Raw genomic sequence first — 25077 nt, 5'->3', positions numbered from 1 at the left:
TGTGCAAGTGAATTCCTCTAATCAGTTGAATTTGCAACTCAAAGTAGAAAGTGGCCTGGATAAACCCCCCCATATTTCTTGCATTCTGAAGGGTATAGAGTTCTCAGCAGAAGCAAGAGATTTCTCTTGTCTTTAGTTTGGATTAACTCTAAAGGACATATAGATCTTGCTTAATATAGAAGCTTCTATTTGTGTATATTTATATTTTCCTTCTTTGACTTTGTAAATGACTCTCTTGTCTCCTTTTTAATGACTTTTTAGATAGTGTATTATAGAATTTGTGACAAGTGTTGTCTTTGGTGTGAGATCAAGGGCACACTTAAAGGGGGTAAGTAACTGGTCCTTTGGCCTTGGAGTAATGTGAAAATTCCTGGGATTCATGCTGTACGAGTCCATCTATCACAAATGTAACCTTGCCTCAGTGACAAGACAGATCAGGGAGTATTTGTGACTTTATGGTTAGGCTGTTGTGGTGCCTGAGGAGATTGTGCTTAATACCAGGATGGTAATATCTAAATAGCAAACTCACAAGTAGTTTGTGTTTGTGCCCTGTTCTGCCCTGAGGATGGCCCCCGTGTCAATAAGCTGTAATAGTTATTAATGTGTATAGTATGCAAAACACCTCATATTCAATTTTTTTAAAATAGATCTTGTGCATGTTAAGATACAGTATGACATGTAGAATAATGTAACAGCCTTTTAATGAAAGAATTTTAGTTCTGTTTGGTATATTTCAGTTGGCATATCCTTGTGGGGGAATATGAAATCAATTACAAATTCCTTCATGTAGTCGCTCACCACCTCCAAATCTCTCCAGGAACCCCCCCATACAAAAATCACGATTAATTAAAGTGACTTGTATGTTCAGTTGATGCCGTGATGATGCCAGATTGGTTACCTACTGTCACATGTCAGTGTCACATGCTTGGTGCCAACATGACTAAATGAATGGGCAGCCATCATGAATCCTGGGGACTGGGGAAAGAAGTAATATCACAATATTAGGGGAGTTGAAGGTTCTCTGCATCATGCAATATTGGGCTCTTCAGAAGCAGGATTGAGATGGGAAAGTGTTTGCTTCCACATATTCATTTTGCAGTTGATCTCTGATCTGAGGGGCCTGGATACCTTGGTGATAAGCACGATAGAAACAGAGATAGAGATTTCACGTATTTGAGACAACTTTTCATGTCCACTTTTACCACCAAAGCATCATGAATGATGGTGATGGTGATGATGACAATGACAACAATCATGATGATAATGATAATGCCAAAGCGTTGTATGCATATAGCATTAATTAATGAATCCTCACAACACCCTGTGAGATATTTTTATCCTCATTTTCTATCTGTGGGACTGAGAAGCTGTGCGTACAGGAGACTGAGCTTAGATCAATCAATATGATATTGCAGAAGTCCCCTGCTTCTTCCTACAACTCTGTGCCAAGTAAATACCTCTGGGCACTTTCGTTTCTTACTCACACTTCATGAAAGTTCTGGGAAAAGGCATTAGCTCATGGGTGTGGCCTGGAGATATAGCCTGAGAAGGGAGGGAAGTGGAAAAATACTGTGTCTTTATGTTGTAGACTGTGTCTGTATGATTTCAAAGAAGGAAATACACAGACACCCAAGACTGTAATTGTTCAGCTCCAGTCACAGCTGTTCTCCAAAAGCACTGACCAGAAGGTAAGAATGAGGCATGTTGGGTGAATGGTCATAAATGGTCCACCACAAATGTTTAAATATTGTTGCTCCAGGGAACATGGAAAGGATAGGAAAACGGGTGTGGGGCAGGGGAAGGAAGGGTTGGAAGGAGGTTGTTAGCAAATTAAGAGACCTGTGATATGTCTGGAATGCACTGAGATTTGCTTTTTTAAAAGATTAAATAATCATGGAATGTATTTTTCCAAGGAAAAACTTGCAATCAGAATTAACATTGGAGAAGTTCTTTGACAACTTTTAGGGATCATAATTAAAATGTCTAAACCAACTCCTGCACCAACAACCAAACAGCGAAAAGCACCTCAAAGAATGGCTGAGGACAGTAGATGCAGAAATTCAAAGGCAAATGAGAGGACAGAAAACCTACGGGATATGGTTCCTCCGTCTCTGTCACAAGTCGCAAAATTTTCAGTCACCACATCTGGAAAAAATTTGAGGACACCAGAAGCTCCAAGTACTCAAGACTCAGAGTACTTAAAAGATCAACTTGCAGGTTAATGCATTTTATTTCAGCTGGGTGCTTGTTGTTAAATCTCATTTAGACATGCTTCAGGCTTCATATTGATTCCTTTCTTTAAGGCAGAAAACACAGCCTATCTATCTATGTATGTTGTGATGATCCTGTCCACACATCAAGTTTTAGGTAATAGTGTCACTAAATAAGTTTTTATGTCTCTCTCTGTCAGGATACCCTCAGCTCAGGATATTGGGGGAGAGTGGGATGGATAGGTGGACCAATGAGGTAGACAGATTCAGTAGTTGGAACCTGGGGATCAGTGATGTGCCTTTATCTTTTTTCCCTCCCTTCTGTAATATGCAGAGACAATGCATTTAGGCCATATTATGACGATTTGGACATTCTAGCTGTTGTTACTGTGGGTTCCTACAAGCTCTTACCCATACATACCATAGTTGAAATTGCTCCTGCTTTGGGCAGGGGGTTAGACTTGATGACCTCCTGAGGTTTCTTCCAACTCTGTGATTCTATACAAGTACAGTAGACCCTTGCTATAATATCCTTCATCATAGTAAACCAACTCTATTTATAGTCCGTTTCCAGCTCTTTGGCCTCCTCTCCCAACTTGTTAAAGGTCAACTTTTAGGAGCTTATCATGTTTTCAAAATGTGGTTTAATGGTTTTATGTTGAAGTAATGGAGTCCCACCCCTACCTCCCATTTGCAGGGTCTATGCATTTGTAGCAGTAGCTTCTGACTTTTCCGCTGGCTTCACCATGAAGTTCCAAGTGTCCATGGGGATAAACATGAAACCCTAGTGTAACTGCGGATTTGAACCGGGGACTTCAGGAGCTGAGTATAGAAGCCTCTACCCTCTGAGCTAAAAGCAGCTGGCTCCCAGCCCATACTGTAGAGGTCTCTTGGTCTTAACTGTTTTTGTGATCTAGGTACCACTTGCATTGCTCAGTAACCGCACTAGACGTGTGGGTTACATAAGCTAACCTCAGATCTGCCCCCTACTTATACACCTCACCTAACCTTAGCCAGACTTGATTCATTAGTCTGTAGAAAAGCCAACCTTATGAATTATTAATGCAATATTTCTACACACCATGCAAAGGATCACAGGGAATTCTGGACTGTGTCTGCAATAACTTGTAATTTTCTCTGTGTAAAGGCAAAATAATTGATACATGTGTTTGGTCACTAGCAACACAGCTAAGATCTTGGAAATTCTTTAGGAGCCACAGCTGAGATGCCTGAAACACTTCCTGCAAAAAGCCAGAGAAAGCAAAGTAACCAGGCTCCCAAATGTGAGGAGGAAGGAAAAATTCCTCAGAGAGCAGCAAGAAGAGGGAGAAGCAAAGGAGCACAGGATAAGCTGGCAATAGAAGGACCAGAAATTGCAGCTATTCAGTCTCCATTAGCCCAAGAGCAGCTCTCTGCACACTGCCCACACCCCAAGCGGACTGGAACTTCACAAAGAAGGAGAGAATCTGCAGGTTGGTGCAAGCAATAGCTGGTTGAATGAACAATTCAGGAGAGAGTCATAGTCGCACTTCATATATTTTCTCCTAAGGAGGTGAATCAAAAGCTTTCTGTATGTGATGTAATTACGTTATCCCTTGCTGTTGTTATTGCTATTAGTGGGAGTGCACAATCAAAGGCCATTATTCTATGGTATTAGATGCCACACAGGCACGTAACAAGGAGACAGTTCTTGTCCTAGACTGTTCACTGTGCAGGTGTATGACAAGATGCAGCAAGTAGATGAGTCCAACAAGGAGGATGAAAAAGCAAAAGAGTCCCTTTTGTATATTGGATAGTGGTGAGCTAAGATAACTTATGACACAAGATGGTCAAAAACTGGAAAGAAAATGTCAATGAAAAATTCCAAGTTCTTTTCATTCCTCAGGTTTCAAAAACCAACAATATTTTATTCCATTTTTTGTGAGACGTCATACTCAATATTCTCACTGACAATTTGTAGTGAAGGCAACATTAACCTTAGGAATTCTGGGACTCAATTCTGCAAGGTACTGGGACTTCTCCAAGGTTCTGAGTCTTATCAACCCATATTTCAGACAGTGGGAGCTGAGGATTCTCAGCACCTCAAGAGGGTACATTTTTTAAAAGCCAGAACATATCTTATCTCGTGGCCTTTGGTTTCTATCCTTTCTTATAGGATGCCTTGGACAAACCTTTTCCAGGTATGACTCTGCTGTCCTGTGTGAGAGCTCAAAGATGGCAGCAGCTGCTCTCTCCATGCCAAGCAAAGATGTTGCTCTCCGTATTAAAGAAAGGGTGAAAGCCCTTCGTCTGAAACAGGAGGAGATAACCAAGGCTGCTGCAATAATTAATGGGTTCATTGACCCATTCATTAGATACTTGAAAGAGTATCCAGAGAGGCCCTACTTTAAGGAGGTGACCAAGTTGACCACGGGCAGCTACTATGAGTTTGTGAAAGTGAGTAACTCTGTGCTAACTGTCCTAATAGCATCATGAATTAGGATCACAAAGCTGTCATTTTATCCAGCAGGACTAACACAAAGCAGAGGCAGGTCTAGTATTCGGTTTGTGAAGGAGATCTACAGATTCATTGCTTTTTGGCTGATATGGCCAGATCCTGAGCTCAGCTGTGCCCCTCTATCTGAGGTTTTTCTATATTGCCTACCATTGTGGCATCCTTTATATAGCAACTTTTACCACAGAATCTTTTCTTTATTGTCTGTCACTGTGGTGATTTTAAGGGATTGCAAGGGTATTACTTGACCATCGTTATACCTTTCTATCGAGTTTCCTATGAGTCAGAATCTGATACCCTTACTCACATGAGTAGCACTTTAATCCTCAAGTCACCTCTTTGATCAGTCAATGGGACCACTGCTGGAATAATTTAAGATACTTATCAAAGTGAGTTAGAGTATCAGAATCTGGTCCTAAGTGAATTCAATTTGCTGTCCAGATGCTTTACAGTATTTGTGCCATGCTAGGGTCAGTTCATATTCATATTTCATTCATATTCATAAGCCTGATGAACTAGCTCTCTACATATAGGGCTATATACACAGACAGAGAAAAATCCCTTTATCTACTGGCAAAGAGCAGTCTATAAGGGATAGGTGACAGCTGTTTAACTGTCCCCAACTGTATTGCATAGAAATAGTGCAGAAGTGAAGGAAAGCTATATCCACCAGCACAGGGAAAATTTAGAGCTACAGGTATAATTAGCAAGATTGGGATTAGGCCAGGATATCATGTCTAATATCCTAAAACTTGCAAAAAAATGACATGGGACCTTTAATGACCACATTTGTTCAGGGCAAAAATGGCAAGTATAACAGCATGGGGAAAGGCATGCCATATTAAAGCAATGCTGTAGCATTAATTTAGAGGCTTACTGCATCACCAGTATCGGTTCCTGCATTCTGGTGGCCAAGAGGTGACTTAAAGCTGCCCTAGCTGAGCTGCTGAAGATTGCCTCAGCATGAGAAAACTCATTGACTCATGTACAAAGCCAGAGTAGCCAGCACTATGGCAGCCACCCTGTCCTAAAAGGGAGCAGCTCAGAAATATGCCTGAGTAGAAGGAATGGATGAGGGTGTGGCCAGAGTTCATGGTGCTTTGACAATCTCCACTGGCATAACAGCTCCTAGGGAACTGTTCCAAGCCAGCCTAATGTGGAGTTGCTAAAGCTTCTTTGGGGTCTGAACTGGATAAATGGGCCAGCTATATTGCATCCATAAAAATCCTTCCCTGATACATTCTCTGGAAACTCAGGAAGCGAATGTGAAATCGTAGGGATGGCCCATTCTGCCATAATAGCAAATGAGCAGCCAGGATTCTGTCCTCCCTATTCTGCTGCTGCTTCTGCAGTTATTCAGTTGCACCACCTCTAATGATGAAACCCTTTCTATAGATTGATCACCCAGATGAATTTGACGTAATGCTGGCTCTGCCGGTTACATGTTGTGTTCAGTGCACAGAAGTGGATGGCTACAATGGTGTCTACTACAAAGTTACTTTACCAAGGAAGTCCCGTAGCTTCCCCACACCTTTCCTGGAAGATGGGAACACTGTGTCACCTGTGAAAATCCTGGAGGAATTCAGGAAACATGTCAGTCAGTTCATTGCATCACACTACAGTGGTAAGCAAGTGTCTTTGACTGCCAGTTTCCAAGTAGTCCTCATCAATGTGCAGCGTCATTCAAAAAAGCAAACAGAATTTTAGGAATAATTAAAAAAAGGATAGAGAATAAGACAGAGAATATCGTAGTGCCTCTATATAAATCCATGGTATGCCCACAACTTGAATACTGCATACAGCTGTGGTTGCCCCATCTCAAAAAATGTGTTGGGATTGGAAAAGGTTCAGAAATGGGCAACTAAGATGATCAGGGGTTTGGAATGGGTGTCATATATAGAGATTATGGGAGGGAAAAGAACTGCCTCAAGCTACACAATGAGCAAACTTCTCTTGCAAAACCACGTAACCCATAAAATGGAACAATAAGTCTAGTTAAGCAAATATGATGTTTTTTATGAGATTACCAGTTTGGTTGATAAGGCTATCTATACTGATATAGTGTACTATGCTTTGAATTTGACTTAGTACCTCCTCACATTCCAATTAAAATTCAGCACTATATGAAATTAATATAGCACATAATAAATCAATTAAAAACTGGCTAATTGATGAATTTCAAAAAGGATTCTAAATTGGGAATCAATGTGGAAAATGTCATGATGTGAAAGAAAATATAAAATCATTGCTTGTAAAATGTCCAGATGACAAAAAAGTTAATGTTAAGGGCGGATCAGTTATACAGAGCAATCCTGATCACTTTCTATGGTGGGATAGCTTGACCAACATGCATTTTAATACACCCAAATGAAAGGTCATATATATCTTGGAACAAAGAATGAAGATAACATGTATAGGTTGAGGTACTCTATCTTGGCAAGCTGTAAGCCTGAAAAGTATTTAAGAATTTTGGCAGATTGTCCGGATGTGAAGGGCAGAGCTCTGACCCTCGTTCACTAGGCAGACTATGGGGTCATCACTGTGAGCGGGGAATAGATATTTTCCCTGACCCTTTCCCTGTGTGTCCCTCTCCCATGTCCTTATCTAACCCATCATCAGTTGCTCAATCGTCTATTCAGTCCTCGCCTTCCGGCTTTAATCCCCTGGCACTGTGACTCGTCTTCCTCGGTCGAGGAGGGTAGGGAGACCTGTGCCCTCCCTCACTCCAGGCCTCGACCCAGGACTCTAAGGGCATGTCTACACTAGCCCCCTAGTTTGAACTAGGGAGGCTAATGTAGGCATTCGAAGTTGCATATCAAGCCCAGGATTTAAATATTCCGCACTTGATTTGCATCTTCCCGGCCAGTTGCCATTTTTGAAATTTACAAGTCTGGACTAACTGTCCCCGTCTACATGTGGCAGGGACCCGGTATTTCGAATTAAAGCCCCTAAATCGAACTACCTGTTAAACCTTCTTGGAGGAGGAATAACATGTACTTTGAAATACTGGGTCCCTGCCATGTATAGACATGGACAGTTAGTCCAGACTTGTAAATTTAAAAAATGGTGACCAGACGGGAAGATGCAAATCAAGCACGGGCTATTTAAATCCCGGGCTTGATTTGCAACTTCGAATGCCTACATTAGCCTCCTTAGTTCAAACTAGGGGGCTAGGGTAGACATGCCCTAAAAGCAGAGGCAGTTTTCTTCTGCTCAGTTGGTGGGGCTACCACCTGCAACTCACCAACCCGCAGAATCTGTGTAGCCCGTCTTGGGCCGCTTCCTACCCTCTTGGCTGTGCTGGGGACCGGGTTCCCCTTTCAAACACAGTCCTCTCGCTGCCTCTCCTCTTCGCAGTGGGAGCGGCCATTTAAACTTGGCACCCGGTGTTTTCCCCATGCCCAGGCCGGCGCAGACCACACAAGCCACTTGCCGGGGCCAGGTACCTCCGCACACGCTCTGGGAGTGGTGCACAAACAGGCCTCGCACCAGTACAGGGGAACTGTTCCCCCCTGGCCACAGAGTGCCTCCGCATCCTCCTGGTTATTGCGGGAGATGGAGGGCTCCAGTGCCGGGGAACCCAACACCCCATCACACCCCCCCATCCTTAAGTTTCTCCTGTCACCTTCTTGCATCCCCTCCTTCTATGGTTCTTGAAAAAAAGTCTGAATTACCATGAGCCTTCCCTGGTTGATGCATCACCTTGAACTTATATGGCTGTAGCGCCAAGTACCATCGCATTACACTTGGGTTTATGTCCTTCATAGACTGCAACCACATCAAGGGTGCGTGGCCCATCACCCGCTGGAATGGATTCCCTAAGAAGTGACTCCACCGCCTACTTCACAGTCAAAGCCTCCTTCTCCACTGTCGTGTAGGCTTGCTCCCTAGGAAACAGTTTACGGCTTAAGCATAACACAGGATGTTCTTCCCCATTAATCTCCTGTGTCAAGACAGCTCCCAGGCCAACTGCAGAAGCATGTGTTTGTACAATAAAACCTTTGGAAAAGTCCGGCTTCACTAATACTGGTGCCTATGTTAACAGGTCTTTTAAGGACCAGAATGCCTTCTCACATGGTTCAGTCCACCGTACCTTTTTGGGTTGAGAGTCAAGTCTGTGAGGGTATGTCTACACTACAACGTTAATTCGAACTAACTTAGTTCGAATTAGTTAATTCAAACTAAGCTAATTCGAACTAACGCATCTAGAACTAAAATCTAGTTCGAAGTAGCGTTTTGCTAATTCGAACTAGCGCATCCACACTGATTGGACGCAGGGGGGCATTTAAGGGCGGCTGAAACTGGTTCTGGCAGAGCATCAGGTCAGTAGTTGCTTTGTGTGGCTGCTGTCTGAGGCTATCTGAGGCTCGTGCTTAAGGGACCCCCCCCGGACAGCCGGTTCTCAGCTTTTCCTGCTTCCTTGCCAACCTCGCCGAGGGACAGCAAAGCGTTGGTCTCTGTGCCCGTCTGTGTCGGTGCTTCCCTTCGGGGACGCTGCCGCAGGTGGCAACATGGAGCCAGAGCTTGCCCTGCACCTTCTGGTGCACTTTCTGGACTTGCTGCTGCAAGCCTGCCACCAATGGCTCGAGGCTGCCTGGCACCACCTGGTGCACGTCAGCCTCCTGCCTCTCCTCCTGGCCGCCCTGTGGGCCGTGGAGGAGCCGCGGCGGCACCCTGGCACCGGCGTGCCCCGCCGCATCTGGCGTCTGGACACCAGCACTGACTGGTGGGACCGCATCGTCCTAGAGCGCTGGGAGGACCGACAGTGGACCCAGAACTTCAGGACGAGGAGGGACACCTTCCTGGAGCTCTGCGAGTGGCTCGCCCCTGCCCTGCGCAGAAGGGACACTCGCATGAGGCCCGCCATCCCCCTCCAGAAGCGGGTGGCCATCGCCCTCTGGAAGCTCTCCACGCCAGACAGCTACCGATCCGTCAGGAACCAATTTGGCGTGGGGAGATCCACCGTCGGAGCGGTGCTCATACAGGTATGGCACTTGTCGGCCACTGCGCCGGAGGGGGAGTGGGGCTGCGAGGAGGGGATGGGCCGCCCCAGGGACAAAGGGGGGGCGGGAAGAGGCGAACACGCCCCGCACCGGAGGGGTCGGTCTGTCCCGGCCGTATTACACACCGCCGGGGGGTTGCTACCGGGAGTGGGGCGCGGGGCACTGCCAGGGCACGAATGTTCCCAGCCACCCGGGCGCCCCACTGATTGGCGCTTTGCTGTGTCTCTCTCTGCAGGTGGTCAAGGCCATCAACCGGGTGCTGCTCCGCAGGGCGGTCCGCCTCGCCGACCTGGACGCCGTCATCTGGGGATTCGGTGCCCTCGGCTTCCCCAACTGCGGGGGGGCCATCGACGGGACGCACATCCCCATCCATGCCCCGGAACACCAGGCGTCTCGGTACGTGAACCGCAAGGGGTACTTCTCCGTGATCCTGAAAGCCGTGTGTGACCACCGGGGCCAGTTCACAGACATTAATGTGGGCTGGTCCGGCAAAGCACACGACGCCCGGGTGTACCGCAACTCCTCTGTGTGCCAGCGGCTGCAGGACGGGACCTTCTTCCCCGACCTCCACATCAGGGTCGGGGACGTGGACATGCCCGTCTGACTGGTGGGGGTTGCCGCCTACCCACTGCAGCCATGGCTGATGAAGCCCTACACGGGGCACCTCAATCCCTCCCGCCAGGCCTTCAATGCCAGGCTGACCAGGGCCCGCATCGTGGTGGAGGGGGCCTTCGGGCGACTGAAAGCCCGCTTTCGATGCCTCCTCACCCATCTGGACCTGGCCGAGCACAACATCCCTCCCATGGTGGCAGCATGTTGTGTGCTCCACAATTTGTGTGAGAGAAAGGGGGAGGCTTTCCTGCCAGCCTGGATGGCTGAGGCTGACCGCATGGCTGGACACTACGGTCAGCCCCGCACCGCCGCCATCCAGGAAGCCCAGCGGGGGTCCGTCCAGATCCAGGAAGCCCTGCGGGAGAGCTTCCAGGTGGAGGAGGAGGACTGACCTCTCCCTTGCATGCCCCACTGGGGCCTTCTTCCACCCTAGCCCCCTTCCCCTTTCCCCTCCCTACCTACTGTAAAATAAAGACACCTGTTTTTCAAACAAAAACGTCTGTTTATTTCACATAACTGGGGTGGGGGGAGGGAGGAATGAGCGTGGGAGAGGGGAGGGGGAAACGTGGGACGAGGGAGCTGGAAGGGGAGGGAAGGGAGGAAGGGAAAGGAAAGCTCAGGGGTGGGAGTCCGGCTGCCTCTCCCGTCTCGCCACACTGCGGGTCCGGGGGTGTCGGTGGGGAATGGTTGTGGAGGGTGGGGCAGGAGGGATGGGGGGTGTGGAGGAAGCAGGAGCGGGAGCAGGAGGGAGAGCTGGGGGAGCAGGGGGAACAGGGGGGAGCAGCAGGGGGAGCAGGAGGGGGAGGAATTGGGAAGCGGTCGAGCAGGCTCTGGAGGTGGCCTCGCAGGGCACGGCCCTGCTCCTCCAGGGCCTCCAAACTCCTCCGGCGCAGCCTCAGGTCCTCCTGGACCCAGTGGTCCTGGAGACGGAGCTGTTGCTCCAGGAACTGGAGGTGCCGCCTCTGGTAGTCCTCCTGGTTCCTGGCTCTCCTGCTTGCCCGGGCACAGGCAGCTGCTGCAGGCAGGGTGGTGCGCCCTGCAGGCTCAGGTGCTGCGGCTGTGGTGCAACAAGACCAGCGGTCAATTACCCCAGGGGCCCAGGTGTGTGAAACCCAGCTCCCCTCTGCAAGGCCAGGGCCCCTGCAGGATCCCCAGCTGCTGCTCCGTGGTGGGCAAGGCCCAGGCGCACGGTCCCGGGGCTCCCTCTCGCCCCAGCCCCCCGTACACATAAGGGGAGCACGATGGTACTCACAGGTGGACACCTCCCCGGCCTCGGACGACACAGGCGAGCGGCTCTGTGGGGTGCCTCAGGGGTCCCAGGTCCTGGGCAGGCTGCCGGCAGGCTCCTGGCTCTTGGAGCCCTCCTCCTCCTCCTCCGTCTCCTGGAGCGGTCCCTCTGCCCCGGGGTCTATCACGTCCCGGGGGGCAGGGATGGCATGAGCCCCCAGGAGGCAGTCCAGAGCCTGGAAGTGGGGGCAGGCCTCCGGGTCAGTCCCTGGCAGGCAGGCCCGGGAGTAGGACTGCCGCAGGTCTTTGATTTTGCAGCGCACCTGCTCCCGGGTCTGCTGGTGGCCTCTAGCGGCCAGGCTGTCAGCCATGCGGCCGTAGACGGACGCATTCCTGTGGCTAGTGCGGAGATCGTGGACACTGGAGGCTTCCCACCAAACCTGGATGAGGTCCACGATCTCCGCACTTGACCAAGCGGGTGCCCGCCTCTTGCGTCCCCGGGCAGGCTCCTGGGAGCCGCCAGGCTGGTCCTGGGGAGCAGTGGAGGGCTGGGTGGCATCGGGTGGATGGCTCATTTTGTGGCGGGTGCAGGGTCTGCTGGCTGGGTGCTGGCAGCCTTGCAACTGGCACAAACTGTGTAGCCAGCCCGTGGCCCTTTAAGGGCTCCGGGGCCAGGAGGGGGGCAGACAAGTTTGCCTGGTGTTGGCCAGAGTGGCCACCAGGGCAAGCTGGGAAGGGCTAGCCTCCCACTAGTTCGAATTAAGGGTCTACACAGCCCTTAATTCGAACTAGCTAGTTCGAACTAGGCTTAATCCTTGTAAAATGAGGTTTACGTAGTTCGAACTAAGTGCTCCGTTAGTTCGAATTAAGTTCGAACTAACGGAGCGCTAGTGTAGCGCCTATGAAAGTTAGTTCGAACTAACGTCCGTTAGTTCGAACTAACTTTGTAGTGTAGACATACCCTGAGTGGGGCTGCAATGGTTGCGAAGCTCGATATAAACCTTCTGTAATACCCAGCTAGCCACAGAAACTGCCTTACTAGTTTCTTAGTAGTGGGCGTTCGATATTCTGTCAAGGTCTGCACCTTATTTACCAATGCCCTCAGACTCCCCCCTCCTACTGTATAGTCCAGGTACGTAACCTGTTGCTGTCCTATGTAACACTTCGCTGGGTTAGCCATCAGCCGGGCCTCCTTTAGAGACTGAAGCACCGCCCTGACATGTTGTACGTGTTCTCCCCAGTTTAGACTCTAAATGATGATATCATCAATGTAGGTTGCCGTGTAGTTATGGTGCTCCTGTAATACTCGGTCCATCAGTCTTTGGAAGGTTACAGCGGCCCCATGTAACCCAAATGGCATGGTCTTCAATTGAAATAACCCAAAGGGGATAGAAATGCTGTTTTTTCTTTAGAGGCCGGTGTCAAGGGGATTTGCAAGCAGCCCTTTGTTAAGTCTAAAGTTGAAATATATTGGGCTTGGCCTAGTCTCACTAGCAATTCATCTACCTGGGGCATGGGGTAGGCGTCAAATCAGGAGATGGCATTAACTTTTCTGAAGTCTATACAGAACCGGAAGGCTCTGTTGGGCTTGGGCACCAACACGATTGAGCTCCTCCAGTCACCATGTGACTCTTCAATGACCCCCACTTGTAACATATTTTGAAGCTCTTCCCTAACCGTGTCCCACATTTTCTGGGGTAGGGGATTTAACGGCTCCCTTACCTCATTCATTGGAGCTGTGATGATATGATGACTCACCGTTGTGGTGCACCCCGGTACAGTGGACAAAACTGGGCCATATGCGTGGAGAATTTCCCGGATCTCTCCTTGTTGCACTGATGCCAGATCCGGCCCCATCGTCACTTCGATAGGGTCATGGACATTTGCAGACCAGAATCCCCCTTCCGTGGAGCCTGGGCATGGCGCTATCATCAGAGTCTCTTGTGGGCGCACGGCCATGGGGGGAAGGGCACTGCTGGACGGCGCCGCGGGGTTGGGAGGGAGCCGGCGCTGCGGGAGCCAGGCATGCGCGGGTGCCTGATGGCAGTTATAAGGGGCACCGTGCACCCCTTACAGCTGCCATCAGGCACCCCCCCATCGGTTGGCACCCTGGGCAGCTGCCCGGCTTGCCCACCCCTTAGTCTGACCCTGGATGTAGGGCACTGTTCCTTCACCATGGCCTCCTGATCCTCCCAGGTTTCCTTAATTAAATCTAAAATAACTCAGGGCTGCCGTCCATATAAAAGTTCAAATGGGGAAAACCCCGTGAATGCCTGTGGTACCTCCCTCACTGCGAAGAGTAGGGCAGGTAGTTTTTAAGAATCCGATTAAATTGCTCCACTGTTTGAGGATGATTCATAGCATTTTGATATTTAATAATCTACACAATTCTGTCATTAGCTTGGAGACCAGATTAGTCCCCTGATCAGTGAGTATTTCCCTGGGGATACCTAGCCAAGCCAATATCTTTACCAACTCAGCGGCGATTGTAGGTACCATGATGTTTCTTAAATGCCCCGCTTCTGGGTAGCGGGTGGCGTAGTCCACCAGGACCAAGATATACTGGTACCTGGTCTTAGACCACTGAAGGCGTCCCTCCAAATCTAGTGCCATCCTGTCAAAGGGAACACCTATAACCGGCAAGGATACTAAAGGGGCTTTGGCCCCTGTCCGCAGCTGAGTTTTCTGGTAGTTAGGGCATGACTCATAGAAATCTCTGCACCATTTTGTGTATCCCTGGCCAAAAAAGTCTCTGCGTAATGCGCTGGAGGGTTTTTCCCTGCCCCAGGTGCCCTGCCCAGGGATTATCATGGGCCAGTTCCAAGACCTGCCTCTTGTAACATGTTGGTACTCACAGCTGCCATATGAATCCTTGTCCTTCTACCCCCTAGGTCACCAAATACAATTGATCCCCTTGTACTTCGAAGTTGGGGCCTTGGGCCCCTCACCTCTCCGGTTCTGCGTCCGGTCCTCCACTCCTGGCTTGCCCCAAGCTCTTGTCAGTGAGGGGTCATTTCTCTATTCCTGGAAGAAATTTTGCCCCGCCATCCAATCTGGGCTGGGGTCTCTTGTGGGGCTAATACCTCTGGGCTGGGTTCTTGACCTGGCCCTCCTCCGCACTCTGCTGGCCTCCAGCCACACACTACTGACCTACTAGAGCCTCTTTTAGTTTCCAGGCCACGGGTCCAGGAGGGTTCTGTTGGCTCCAGGCTCTCATGACCCAGTGGAAACCAGGCCAGTCACAGCCGAGCAGGACTGGGTACCCCAATTTTGGGGCCAGTGCCACCTGACATATGACATCATCAACTTCGTTGGTGATCCACACCCATGCTGTTTGGTAAGGTTGGATGTCACCGTGGACGCATCTCATCCATACCTTGTCACCTGCGGATTCTGGGCTCAGGACCAGATCCACTCGGATGATTGTCTGCCCGCATCTGTAGTCTAATAAGGCCAACGTGGGTACACCCTCAACCTTAGCCCCAGCTGTCACTTTGACACAGTCCCGGAGCCGGGCCCAATTCAGCTCAGGCACCACCTGTCCGAAGGAGCAGTCCATGAAAGGGCAGTCTCTGCGAAAGTGCCCCTCCTGCCCGCACTTGTAGCATCAACTTCGAGAAACTCCTTCTAACCACGGGGGCTGGTCTGCGCCGCCGACCCTTGGGGGCTTCTCCCCCTGGATCTCTTCAGACCACTCTCCTACCAATACTATGGGCTTACTTCTGTCGGTCCTCTTCAGAGTTATCCCGGGCCTCTGCTCTCTATCCCCTCGAGGGGAACAGTCACTGCCAGGAATAGATCGCTCCACCCCTGTCTCTTTTAGGTCCTTGCCTCTGCTCACAGGTGTTTCTGCAGCCATAAAGTCCTCTGTCAACGTGACTGCATCAGTCAAAGTCGGGGGCCTATGGTGCCACATCCACTGCTGAGCTTCGGCTGGTAAAATCTTAAGAAACTACTCCAGCACAGCCAGATTGGACACCTGGATACTGTTCCGCCAGTCAGGCTCCACCCCACCTCGTGCAAGTTCTGCACCACGGCTCATGGGCGGGCCCCTGGTGGATAAGGTTCCTGTCTAAATTTTTGTCCATACATTTCGGGCATTACCCCGACTTGGTCTAATATAGCTTCCTGTACTTTAAAGTAATTTAAAGCCTTCCTGGCTGCGATAAGCCAGGTGAGCCGGCCCCGACAAGTAAGGGGAGAGGAAGGTGGCCCAGTGTTCCTTGGGCCACCTGGCAGCCATGGCCACCCTCTCAAAGGTCACTAAATAAGCCTCTGGCTCGTCTTGAGGCCCCATTTTCATTAAGTGTATGGGCAGCTGCGAGGTGTCCACTGGCCCCCTTCTGAATCTAAGGGGGCTGTCATGCTGGCTCACCCCAGGCCAGCCCTTGCTGGATCCATCTCTTCTGCTGAATCTGCTGTTGATCCACCAGCTCTCGGACTAACTGTCTCTTCTGTTCCTGAATCTGTGCTGCCAACTGCTGCAGCAGCTGCGTCTGCTGTTGCTGCTGCTGCTGTTTGTGCTTAGCTAGCCACTCAAAGACCTTTGTTGGATCCATCCTACCCGCTATCCTGTCCTTCTCTCTCTATCCAAAGAACAGGGTCCCCGTCCTCTTTGTCGCCTCTCTCTCTTTTTTTTCACCAGCAGAGGTTATGCCCCTCAATCCAGGGACTAGGATCTTCCCCTGGTATCCATGTTCTCCACCATCTGTCCGGGTGTGAAGGGCAGAGCTCCAACCCACACTCACTCAGGCAATATGAGTCATATGGTCATATGTTCCAGCCCCCTAATCATTTTGGTTGCCCTCCACTGGAACTTCTGCAATGCATCCACATCCTTCCTTTAATTGGGGTTGCTGACAACTGCTGTATTTTGCCTTTTCTGGGGTCTGACACAGCTCCTGGTGTAACCTAAAGTGATTATGGGGGATGTTTTAATTTATATCAGCCCCCCCCCATGGCTGACCTGAGTGCTACTTCCACTCCTTCTTTCACTACTAGCCCCCATGTTAGTGAGTGAATTTCAAGGAGGGGATAGCATAGGGCTACGTGTGTCATTTTGAGTGGGAAATAGATATTTTCCCTGATCCTTCCCCTGTGTGTTCCTATAAAGGGGTACGCTCACTGCCACAGCGCCACCAGCCGTCGGTCCTGGGAATTAGCTCGGACGGCTGGTCACAGGGTCCTTTTCAGGACAGTGCCCACAACAGTCTCTGAGCCGGTTGGTTGTAGGCCGGTAGGCCTCCCGGAGGGGTTCCTCCGCCTCAGGGTTAGTTGGCAGCCCCTGTCAATCATCCCACCATCGGGCCTTGCCCAGGATGGGTAGAAGGGGTCAATAGTTCACATGCCCAGCCTTGCTTCAGGTCCAGACCATAGGGGAAGAAGTTCAATAGAGATTCAAGTCTCTCAGCTCACAGTTCCGGGCAGGGCAGCAGTCCTAGTCCTGCCCCTTTAAGAGGCCTGGTCTGTGCCCCGGCCGGGCAGTAACCACCGACAGTAAATAAGCCCAGGCCCCGGAGCAGGGCAGGGCAGCAAACACACAGGTTTGAGGAAGCTCCTGATTCAGGAGCAGGGCAGGTAGCGAACCAGCAGCAGTGGCGAGGGAGAGACTGCCACCCATTAGGTGGGTGGCAGGGGGCGCAGGCTCACCCACTCTACTGCGCTCCGGCCTAGGGGCCCTGGTTGCAGCAGTGCAGCTGCTACTGACTCAGCAGGGGCTCCAGCCTGCAACGTGCTGGCGTAGGGCTGCTATCAGCCCACGCTACCCACTGTGCCACTCCTCGTCTCCCCCTTTGTGGGTACCTGTGTCTCCAGCCGGTCAGTCAGGAAGCCGAGGGCAGTGTCGTCCCAGCAGGATCGGGGCGGCCTAATCCAGGCTTCGGTGGGTTGGAGTTCTGCAGCGTCCATTAGGTTCACAAGGCCCCAGGGTTCAGGCGGGCATCGGGGTTCAAGCTAGTCCCCCAGCTCCGACAAGTTCTCAGGGTCCCCGGGTGTCCACATGCATCGGGGCTCGAGCAGGACCTCTGGCTCAGGCCAGTCCTCAGTATCCCGTCCCCAGCACAGCCCCGGGTTCGTCTGGGTCAGAGGGTAGCTCTGCTGGCTGGCTTGGCCAGTCCTCAGCAGCCCAGGCCGGGCAGTCTTCGCTGGCCTTATGGAAGGTGGCTGTGGGAGGCCCAGGCCAGGTTTCAGTCTCATCAGCCACGAGCTCTGGGCAGGTCTCTGTCTCCCTCAGAGGCTGGGCCCCAACTGAGATCCCTCGCAGAGTTCTTATAGTCCTAGCCACACCCCTTTGCTTCCTATCCAGTGAGGGGGCAGGGGTAGGCTGTGCCCAAAATGGCTCCCAAGGGGGTATTTTCTCCCTTCTGGTAGTGGGGGACGTCTCCAACCCACTACACACACACCCCTTAAGTCCAGTTCCCGGCTTCCGTGTCCCTTACAGTCCCTCACCCGGGTCCTTATCTAACCCACCATCAGTCACTCAATTGTCTAAACAGTCCTCACCTTCCAGCTTTAGTCCCCTGGAACCACGACTCATCTTCCTCAGTCGAGGAAGGTAGGGAGACCTGGACACTTCCTTACTCCAGGCCTCAACCCAGGACCCTAAGAGCAGAGGCAGCTTCCTTCTGCTCAGTTGGTGGGGCCGCCGCCCACAACTCACCAACCCGCGGGATCCATGTAGCCCATCCTGGGCCTCTTCCTACCCTCTCAGCTGTGCTAGGGATTGGGCTTCCCTTTCAATCCCAGTCCTCTTGTTGCCTCCCCTCTTGGTGGCAGGAGCCACCATTTAAACTTGGCGCCCAGTGTTTTCCCCATGCCCGCTCCAGTGCAGACCACCCAAGCTGCTTGCCAGGGCCAGGTACTTCTGCACATGCGTGGGCAGCAGCGCACAAAGAGGCCTCTCAGCAGTGCAGGGAACCATTTCCTGGCTGCAGAGCGCCTCCGTGTCCTCCTGGTTAGTGCGGGACATGGAGGGCTCTGGTGCTAGGGAGCCCGACACCCCGTCACACAGATAAAGTATTAAACAAGAACTCCCAGTGTGGTGCTATGTCTAAAGGGACTAATGTGATTCTTGGATGTATAAGCAGGGGAACATTGCATAGGAATAGGGAAATAAATTCTATCATTCTATATAGTGATATGCTCAAATGGAGTCTTGGATGAGAGTAGTCAGTACATTTACAAGTTAGAAAGTTGAACGTAGCTCTCTCAAGGTGATTAGATAACTAAAGCACTGCACTGCATGGGCCTATTCAAGTGATACTGGATATTATAGACCTCCATCATCCTGAGGAAAGTTGTGACTTTCCTAGTCTAGAAACTCCTTGGTGGGTTTGGATAGATGTACTTGCTGGATATTGAATTGCAGATGCTAAAATCAATCAGTTCTGCATGATACCCTCTGTTTTTGAGCCCCACAGTCTAATTCTGTGTTTGCCTATTGGCTCCACAGTACCTTTCCCAGGGTGGAAGATGACGCTGAAAAGGAAGAAACAGAACAGCCCAGCAGTGACTTTGGTGCTGTTGGATAACAAAGGTGGCGAGTTCATGTCTATTGATCTAGTTCCTGCTTTGGAAATCTTACAGCCCTGGCCCAAATCATGTGAGCTAGAGCAGAACGTTAAAAAATGGCTGGGAAAGAAAGCCAAGCAGTTCACTAGGTCATTTTATCTTGTTGCCAAGCAGCCATCTGGGCAAGATGACAAAGGTAATTTAATATGTTTCCTAACAAACTCAATCCACCTCAGCAGGCTCCTCCATAACAATCTTGGTACTGAGATAGAGTTTACAACTTCTCTGTAATAAACTAATGAACCAAAATCTACCCTGGATCTGGGAGACCTGCTTGGTCCTTCTTTTCCTTCATGAATTCTAGAGCCCATTCAGTCTGTGACGTTTCAGTGAGTATGTCTACACTACAGCGTTTTTTTTCGAAATATCTAATTTCAAAATATCTTATTTCGAAATAACGTGTTTACACACAAAATGCGTTTTGAAATAGCTTTTTGGTATTTCGAAATAGCATGTGCACACTGATTGGATACTGAATCATGTTTAAGAACTGGTTCCATCAGGGCATCAGGTCAGACGTTACCTTGTGGCCAGGGTGGCCAGCAGGGCACCCTGGGAAGGGCTCGAGGCCCCCTATTTTGAAATAAGCATCTACACAGCACTTATTTTGAAATAGCAATTTCAAAATTGGCGTTATTCCTCATGGAATGAGGTTTATCAAGTTCGAAATAAGCCCTCCGCTATTTTGAATTAATTTCGAAATAGCAGTTGGCTATGTAGAAGTTAGGAAATTTATTTCGAAATAACTTTTCTGTGTAGACATACCCTAAGATCTTATTGCAAATTAGAAAAGCTAGGTGAATGATTAAAGAATTAGAAAACATGCATTATAGAAAAAGACTCAAGGATCTCAAGCTATTCAACTTAAAAAAGAGAAGGCTAAGGACGATTTGGCTGCAGTCTATAAGTACCTACTTAGGGAATAAATATTTAATAACTGGCTCACTTAAGAATATAAGAATGGCCATAGTGGGTCAGACCAAAGGTCCACCTAACCCAGTATCCTTTCTGCTGACAGTGGCCAGTGCCAGATGCCCCAGAGGGAGTGAGCTTCAGTATAGTAGAAAAAGGAGTAGCATGATTCAGTGGTGGGAAAGTGGAGATAGACCAGTTCAGACTGGAAATAAAGCATAAATTTAAACACAGACTAATTAACCATTGCACCTAAGGATTGTAGTGGATTCTTCATCACTGAACATTTTAAAATCAAGACTGGATTTTTTTTCAAAACCTGCTCCAGGTCTTGCTTTGGTGAAATTCTCTGGTCTTTTGTTTTGTAGAAAATTCAACTAGATGATTGCAGTGGTCCCTTCAGGCACTGGAAATAACAACTGTAACTTTAAATTATCCTTAAATACCTTTTCAGTACTTAAGTAGCTTTAGGGCAAGGCCACAGATGCCTCTTCACACTTGGAGATACTGGGCATGTGATGGCTATGTTGTTCTGTATTGCAGAGGTCTGGAGAATTTCTCTCTCTCGTGTTGAAAAGGAGATTATGAATGACCATGGCAACACTAAATCCTGTTGTGAATCTTATGATACCAGGTGCTGCAGGTATGTAAGTCGAGGGATCAAGGCCTAGTCTAGCTGGATGTAGATTCCCTGCTGCCTTGTACAGCTGGACTCAAAATCCACACTATAAGAGGGCAAATAATTTGCAACAAACTAATTTATTCTACAAATTTTGCCTCTTTTTCTGCTCAAGAATAGTTCATGGACAAGTATTATTTTCTCTGATAGTCACCTGTTATTTAAAGTGATTCCCTGCAAAACTGAGTATTCAAAATTACTTGTTTTCCAGTTGGACATACAGATGGCCTGGTATGATTTCCATTCCCAAAATGGGTAAATGTAATACTTAGATTCAAAGTTCTACTACAAACTCTCCCAAATACAACCTAGCTCTCACAAGGCATCGTTGTACCCCCATTAAAATCAGTGGAAAAACTTCCATTAACTTTAATGGGGGTTGGACTGGGCCCAGAATCAGAAAGGTTCTTACACAGACATTTGCAAGAAGCCTTTTGAGGAAGAGTTCTTGTGCAAAAACCTCTTGTGCAAAAGTGTGTCCAGACCTCAAAGTGTATCGCAAAAGTGATGAACTTCTGTTCAAGAGAGCGTGAACACTGCATGGACATCCTATGCTTTTGCCGATAGGGGTTTCTTGCGCAAAAACCCCTCTGGAGTGTCTACACCTGCTTTTTTGTGCAAGAACTGTAGCGCAAAAAGGAGTTATTCCTTGTGGGGAGAGGAATAACTCTACCAGCAAAAGCCCTCTGTTCTGTCGATTGTCTTCCACAAAAACGTGCTTGAGGTGTGGACACTTCACCAGTTTTTGCACAAAAACATTAATGTATTTCAGTCTCACCCTCTAGAATGAATGAGGAGTAATGTACCAGTTGCAACTTTGGCCTTTGTTTACATCGTTGTGAATCTGAGTTGCATCAAAGATGGTGTCACTGAGATCAGAATGTGGCACAGTGTGTTTGGTGTGTAGCACAACAGAAACATCAGCATTAGAAACCCTTAAAATATCACATGCTGTATTCCGTGTCACACTAGGTCCCCTGTAGGGTGCTAGAATGTAGTTAATCAGGAATAACACTAAATAGTCATGACTGTGAGTACATTTCACTTCTTTCTGTACTATACATAGGAAAACCTGTCTTCGGTTGCTGAAGAGCCTTTTTGAGGCCTTGAAGAAAGACTATCCTAGGCAACTAAGTCACCTGTGCTCCTACCATGCCAAGACATCCTTCTTCCATACTCTGACACAGTGGATAGCGGACTCCAACTGGAAACCTTCTGACATTGTCTGCTGTTTTCTCAGAGTGCTAGATGACTTCATTCAGCATGTGGAAAATTACAACCTGATCCATTTTTTAATTCCAAAGTGCAACCTTTTCTCTAGCTTCCCTCGCAACGGTTTGAAATTCCTGCTAGCGCGCTTACAAGAGCAGAAAGAAAATGGATTGCAAGCCTTTGCAGATCATGAGGAATACGTTTCTTCCCACCCATGATTCTGTTCCTATGATTGTTATAAAATCAACCAAAATTTCTTTTTCTGTGTTTTGATGTTACAGAGGCCAGATTCTTGGAGGTTTTTTGGCCACAATTTCTAAAAGAAGTCACTGATTTTGAGTGCTTCATTTTTAGTGTCCAGTTTACAATAATTCAGGGCTCTGATTTTCATAGTTGCTGAGCACTGGCAGCTGCCCATTAATCTCTGCTGCAGTTGTGGGTGTGCAGAACCTCTGAAAATGAGACCCAGAGAATTCCGACTTGGCTGCTCAATTAAAAGACACCAAAACCAAAAGTCCACCTTTGAAAATTGCTCCTTAATCCTTCTGTTCAATGTTTGCCTATTTGTGAAATACAGATAGAGATATCTACCTACTTCACAGGATATTGAGTGGGCTGGGTTAGATAATATGTGTACAGCAATTTGCAAGTGTAAAATGCTTATAGGATAAGTGCTAAGTCTAAATTTATCCATCTAGAATTGCAAAGATGGGAAACTATTTTAGGCAATCAATCATGAGACAGAGAATTGTCACAGCTCTCCCACCCCCAAGGAACCTGGTGGCTGATAAACCAATAAATGGGTTTTAAACTCTTCTTAATAAGAGGTTGATATTTTGTGTGTTTTACCTTCCTGGGGCAATTTGGGTTGCTACTGATATGCCTAGTGTCAGAGGCAGAGTTAGTGTCACTGCCAGTTTTTGAATCATGCCAGTTTTTGTTTTGTTTTGTTTTTTTGTTTTGGTGTGTGTTTTCTTTCTCTGTCTTGCAGTAAGAGGTTTATACCTGAGCAACTATGGGCAGGATTCCAATTGCTGCTTATCTATGTTCCCTCTAACGTGTCCCATCCATGTGCAGATTTTTTTCCATCCATTTTTATATGTACCCCAGCATGTGCAAATACTCACCAACTATAGAAACAAAAAAACCTAGCTGTGGGTGCTCTCCTAATCAGTGAACAGCCTTTCTCCAGCCTCTTTGGAACCTCCCTTCAGGAAGCTGAAGGCTGCTGTGAAATCCCCCCTCACTTTTCGCTTCTGCAGACTAAATAGATCCAACTCCCTCAGCCTCTCCTCATAGGTCATATGTTCCAGCCCCCTAATTATTTTGGTTGCCCTCCACTGGAACTTCTGCAATGCATCCACATCCTTCCTTTAATTGGGGTTGCTGACAACTGCTGTATTTTGCCTTTTCTGGGGTCTGACGCAGCTCCTGGTGTAACCTAAAGTGATTATGGGGGATGTTTTAATTTATATCAGCCCCCCCCCCCCATGGCTGACCTGAGTGCTACTTCCACTCCCTCTTTCACTACTCGCCCCCATGTTAGTGAGTGAATTTCAAGGAGAGGATAGCATAGGGCTACGTGTGCCAACCCAAAACAGCTAGGAGAGCCTTATCTTATTCTAGGGTCCAAGCCAGCTTTTAGAACAGCAATTAGGCAAGCGCACACTCCATATGCCTGCTGAAATCTCATTGCATCTTCATACTAACTTTAAAAATACTGTCCTTTCATATCCAGCCTTTGCTGTGGTTGGGCTTTGATTGTGCACACTGTTTAATCTTTCCTAGATTCCTCATTAACACTCTCCTTTGGCTTTCCCATTTGGTAAAAGCTGTCTCTGTGAGGAAACTTGGCTTGAAACAGTCTTCGAGTAAGGAACTCGGCTGATACAGGATACAGCAAGAAATATTGCCCTTCAAAGTCTCCTCTTGGAATGCAGAGGGCATGAATGGGCTTGATTTGTGGAGATATCAGTTGACTCAGTTCTGAAGTAAAGAATAACACCAATGCACTGTTCTCAGAAATGTACTTATTGGAATTAAAGGCAACAAAACTATGAAGAGTCTGGGAGGGCCAGCTTTATTTTCTCCTACACATAGAAAGAAGGAGCTGGTGATAGTTGTTGGCTGCTAAGCACCTTCTATGAAGTGTTGTCAGTGCAGGCTTCAGACAGGAATAGGTCCTTAATGGACTTGGTTTTATGGCTGAGTAGAGGCTAAACAGCTGTTCTTCTGTTTTGGAAGGATCTGTCCATCTAGTTCCTCCTCCAAAAGGATAGCCTCTCAGTCATTTGAGGACTTTGGGTTTTAGATTTGCTTCATCTTGTAAGTTAGAACATGTATATAACCAGGAGCTCAGCCAAAAATCATCAACAAGCTTCATGGCATAGCTAGGGATTAATGCAAGGAGGATGAAGAACAACTCCCCTTCCTTTGCTAAAAGCAAAAAGATAGGTCCTCCTCCTCTCCTGACTTGTAATGCCTCCACAGCAGCTGATACAGTTTCTCCCATTTCAATCTTCATTGACGTATTAAAACAGGACTACTTAATACATGGCCTGTGGGCTATATGTGGTCCGTGGCCTGTTTGTTTGCAGCCCGCAGCACGGTTTGGGTTTATGCAGGCCTCAACACGCAGCCTGTGGGTGGGATCCTTTGAACATGGCCTCCACTTGGAACACACTCCACAAGGGCGAGGCGTCTCCCAGGTAAGGTGAGCACTGAAAGATGCAAGCAGATGGGCTAGCTGGAAAAGATGGGAACAGGGTGTCGGCATTTCTAGCCCCCAGGGAGGAGGTGCTGGGAGCAGTGGGGTGTTGTGGGAAGTTCTTTGTATTCATGCCCATCGGTGTGAAAGAAGCTATTTGCATACATTTGCATATATATTTGCATGTATATGCAACCACGCTTAAGTTGCAGCCCTCACCATGTGAGTATCATTGTGGTTCCCGGGGCTTCCAAAGTTGAGTAGCCCTGTATTAAAAGATGAATACACCAGCTTTCTGAATCCCCCAACTTCAGTGCACATAGCCTCTCTCTTAACAGGCTCCTGCAACAGCACCACCTTCTATAAAGCACAACAGCAGCCACTACACAGGGTTCTGAGATATGTTTGGGAACCAAAGACACCTCCTTCAGACACCTGTTTTGGAGGCTGAA

General features: G+C 48.6%; 1 protein-coding gene across 3 annotated transcripts; it reads left to right on the top strand.

Moving 5' to 3' along the window:
* The first annotated feature begins 1553 nt into the window (after positions 1-1553).
* LOC112544784 (cyclic GMP-AMP synthase-like) lies at positions 1554-23087 on the top strand. Of its 3 annotated transcripts, none has more exons than XM_075926757.1 (8): positions 1554-1688; positions 1966-2217; positions 3422-3682; positions 4366-4646; positions 6100-6328; positions 18997-19251; positions 20571-20670; positions 21773-23087. In XM_075926757.1, exons 2-8 carry the CDS (start codon positions 1980-1982, stop codon positions 22134-22136), a joined length of 1728 nt encoding a protein of 575 aa, XP_075782872.1. In that variant the 5' UTR covers positions 1554-1688; positions 1966-1979; the 3' UTR covers positions 22137-23087. The 3 variants fall into 3 exon arrangements, with proteins under 3 accessions (XP_075782872.1, XP_075782874.1, XP_075782873.1); XM_075926758.1 differs by having other exon boundaries at positions 1565-1688; positions 1914-2217; XM_075926759.1 differs by lacking the exons at positions 18997-19251; positions 20571-20670; positions 21773-23087 and adding an exon at positions 9451-10272.
* The last annotated feature ends 1990 nt before the right edge of the window (positions 23088-25077 follow it).

Source organism: Pelodiscus sinensis, chromosome 4, assembly GCF_049634645.1.
Source record: "Pelodiscus sinensis isolate JC-2024 chromosome 4, ASM4963464v1, whole genome shotgun sequence".
NCBI lineage: Eukaryota > Metazoa > Chordata > Testudines > Trionychidae > Pelodiscus > Pelodiscus sinensis.
The sequence above is the reverse complement of the archived record's forward strand: the minus strand, read 5'-3'. Positions and strand labels throughout refer to the sequence as shown.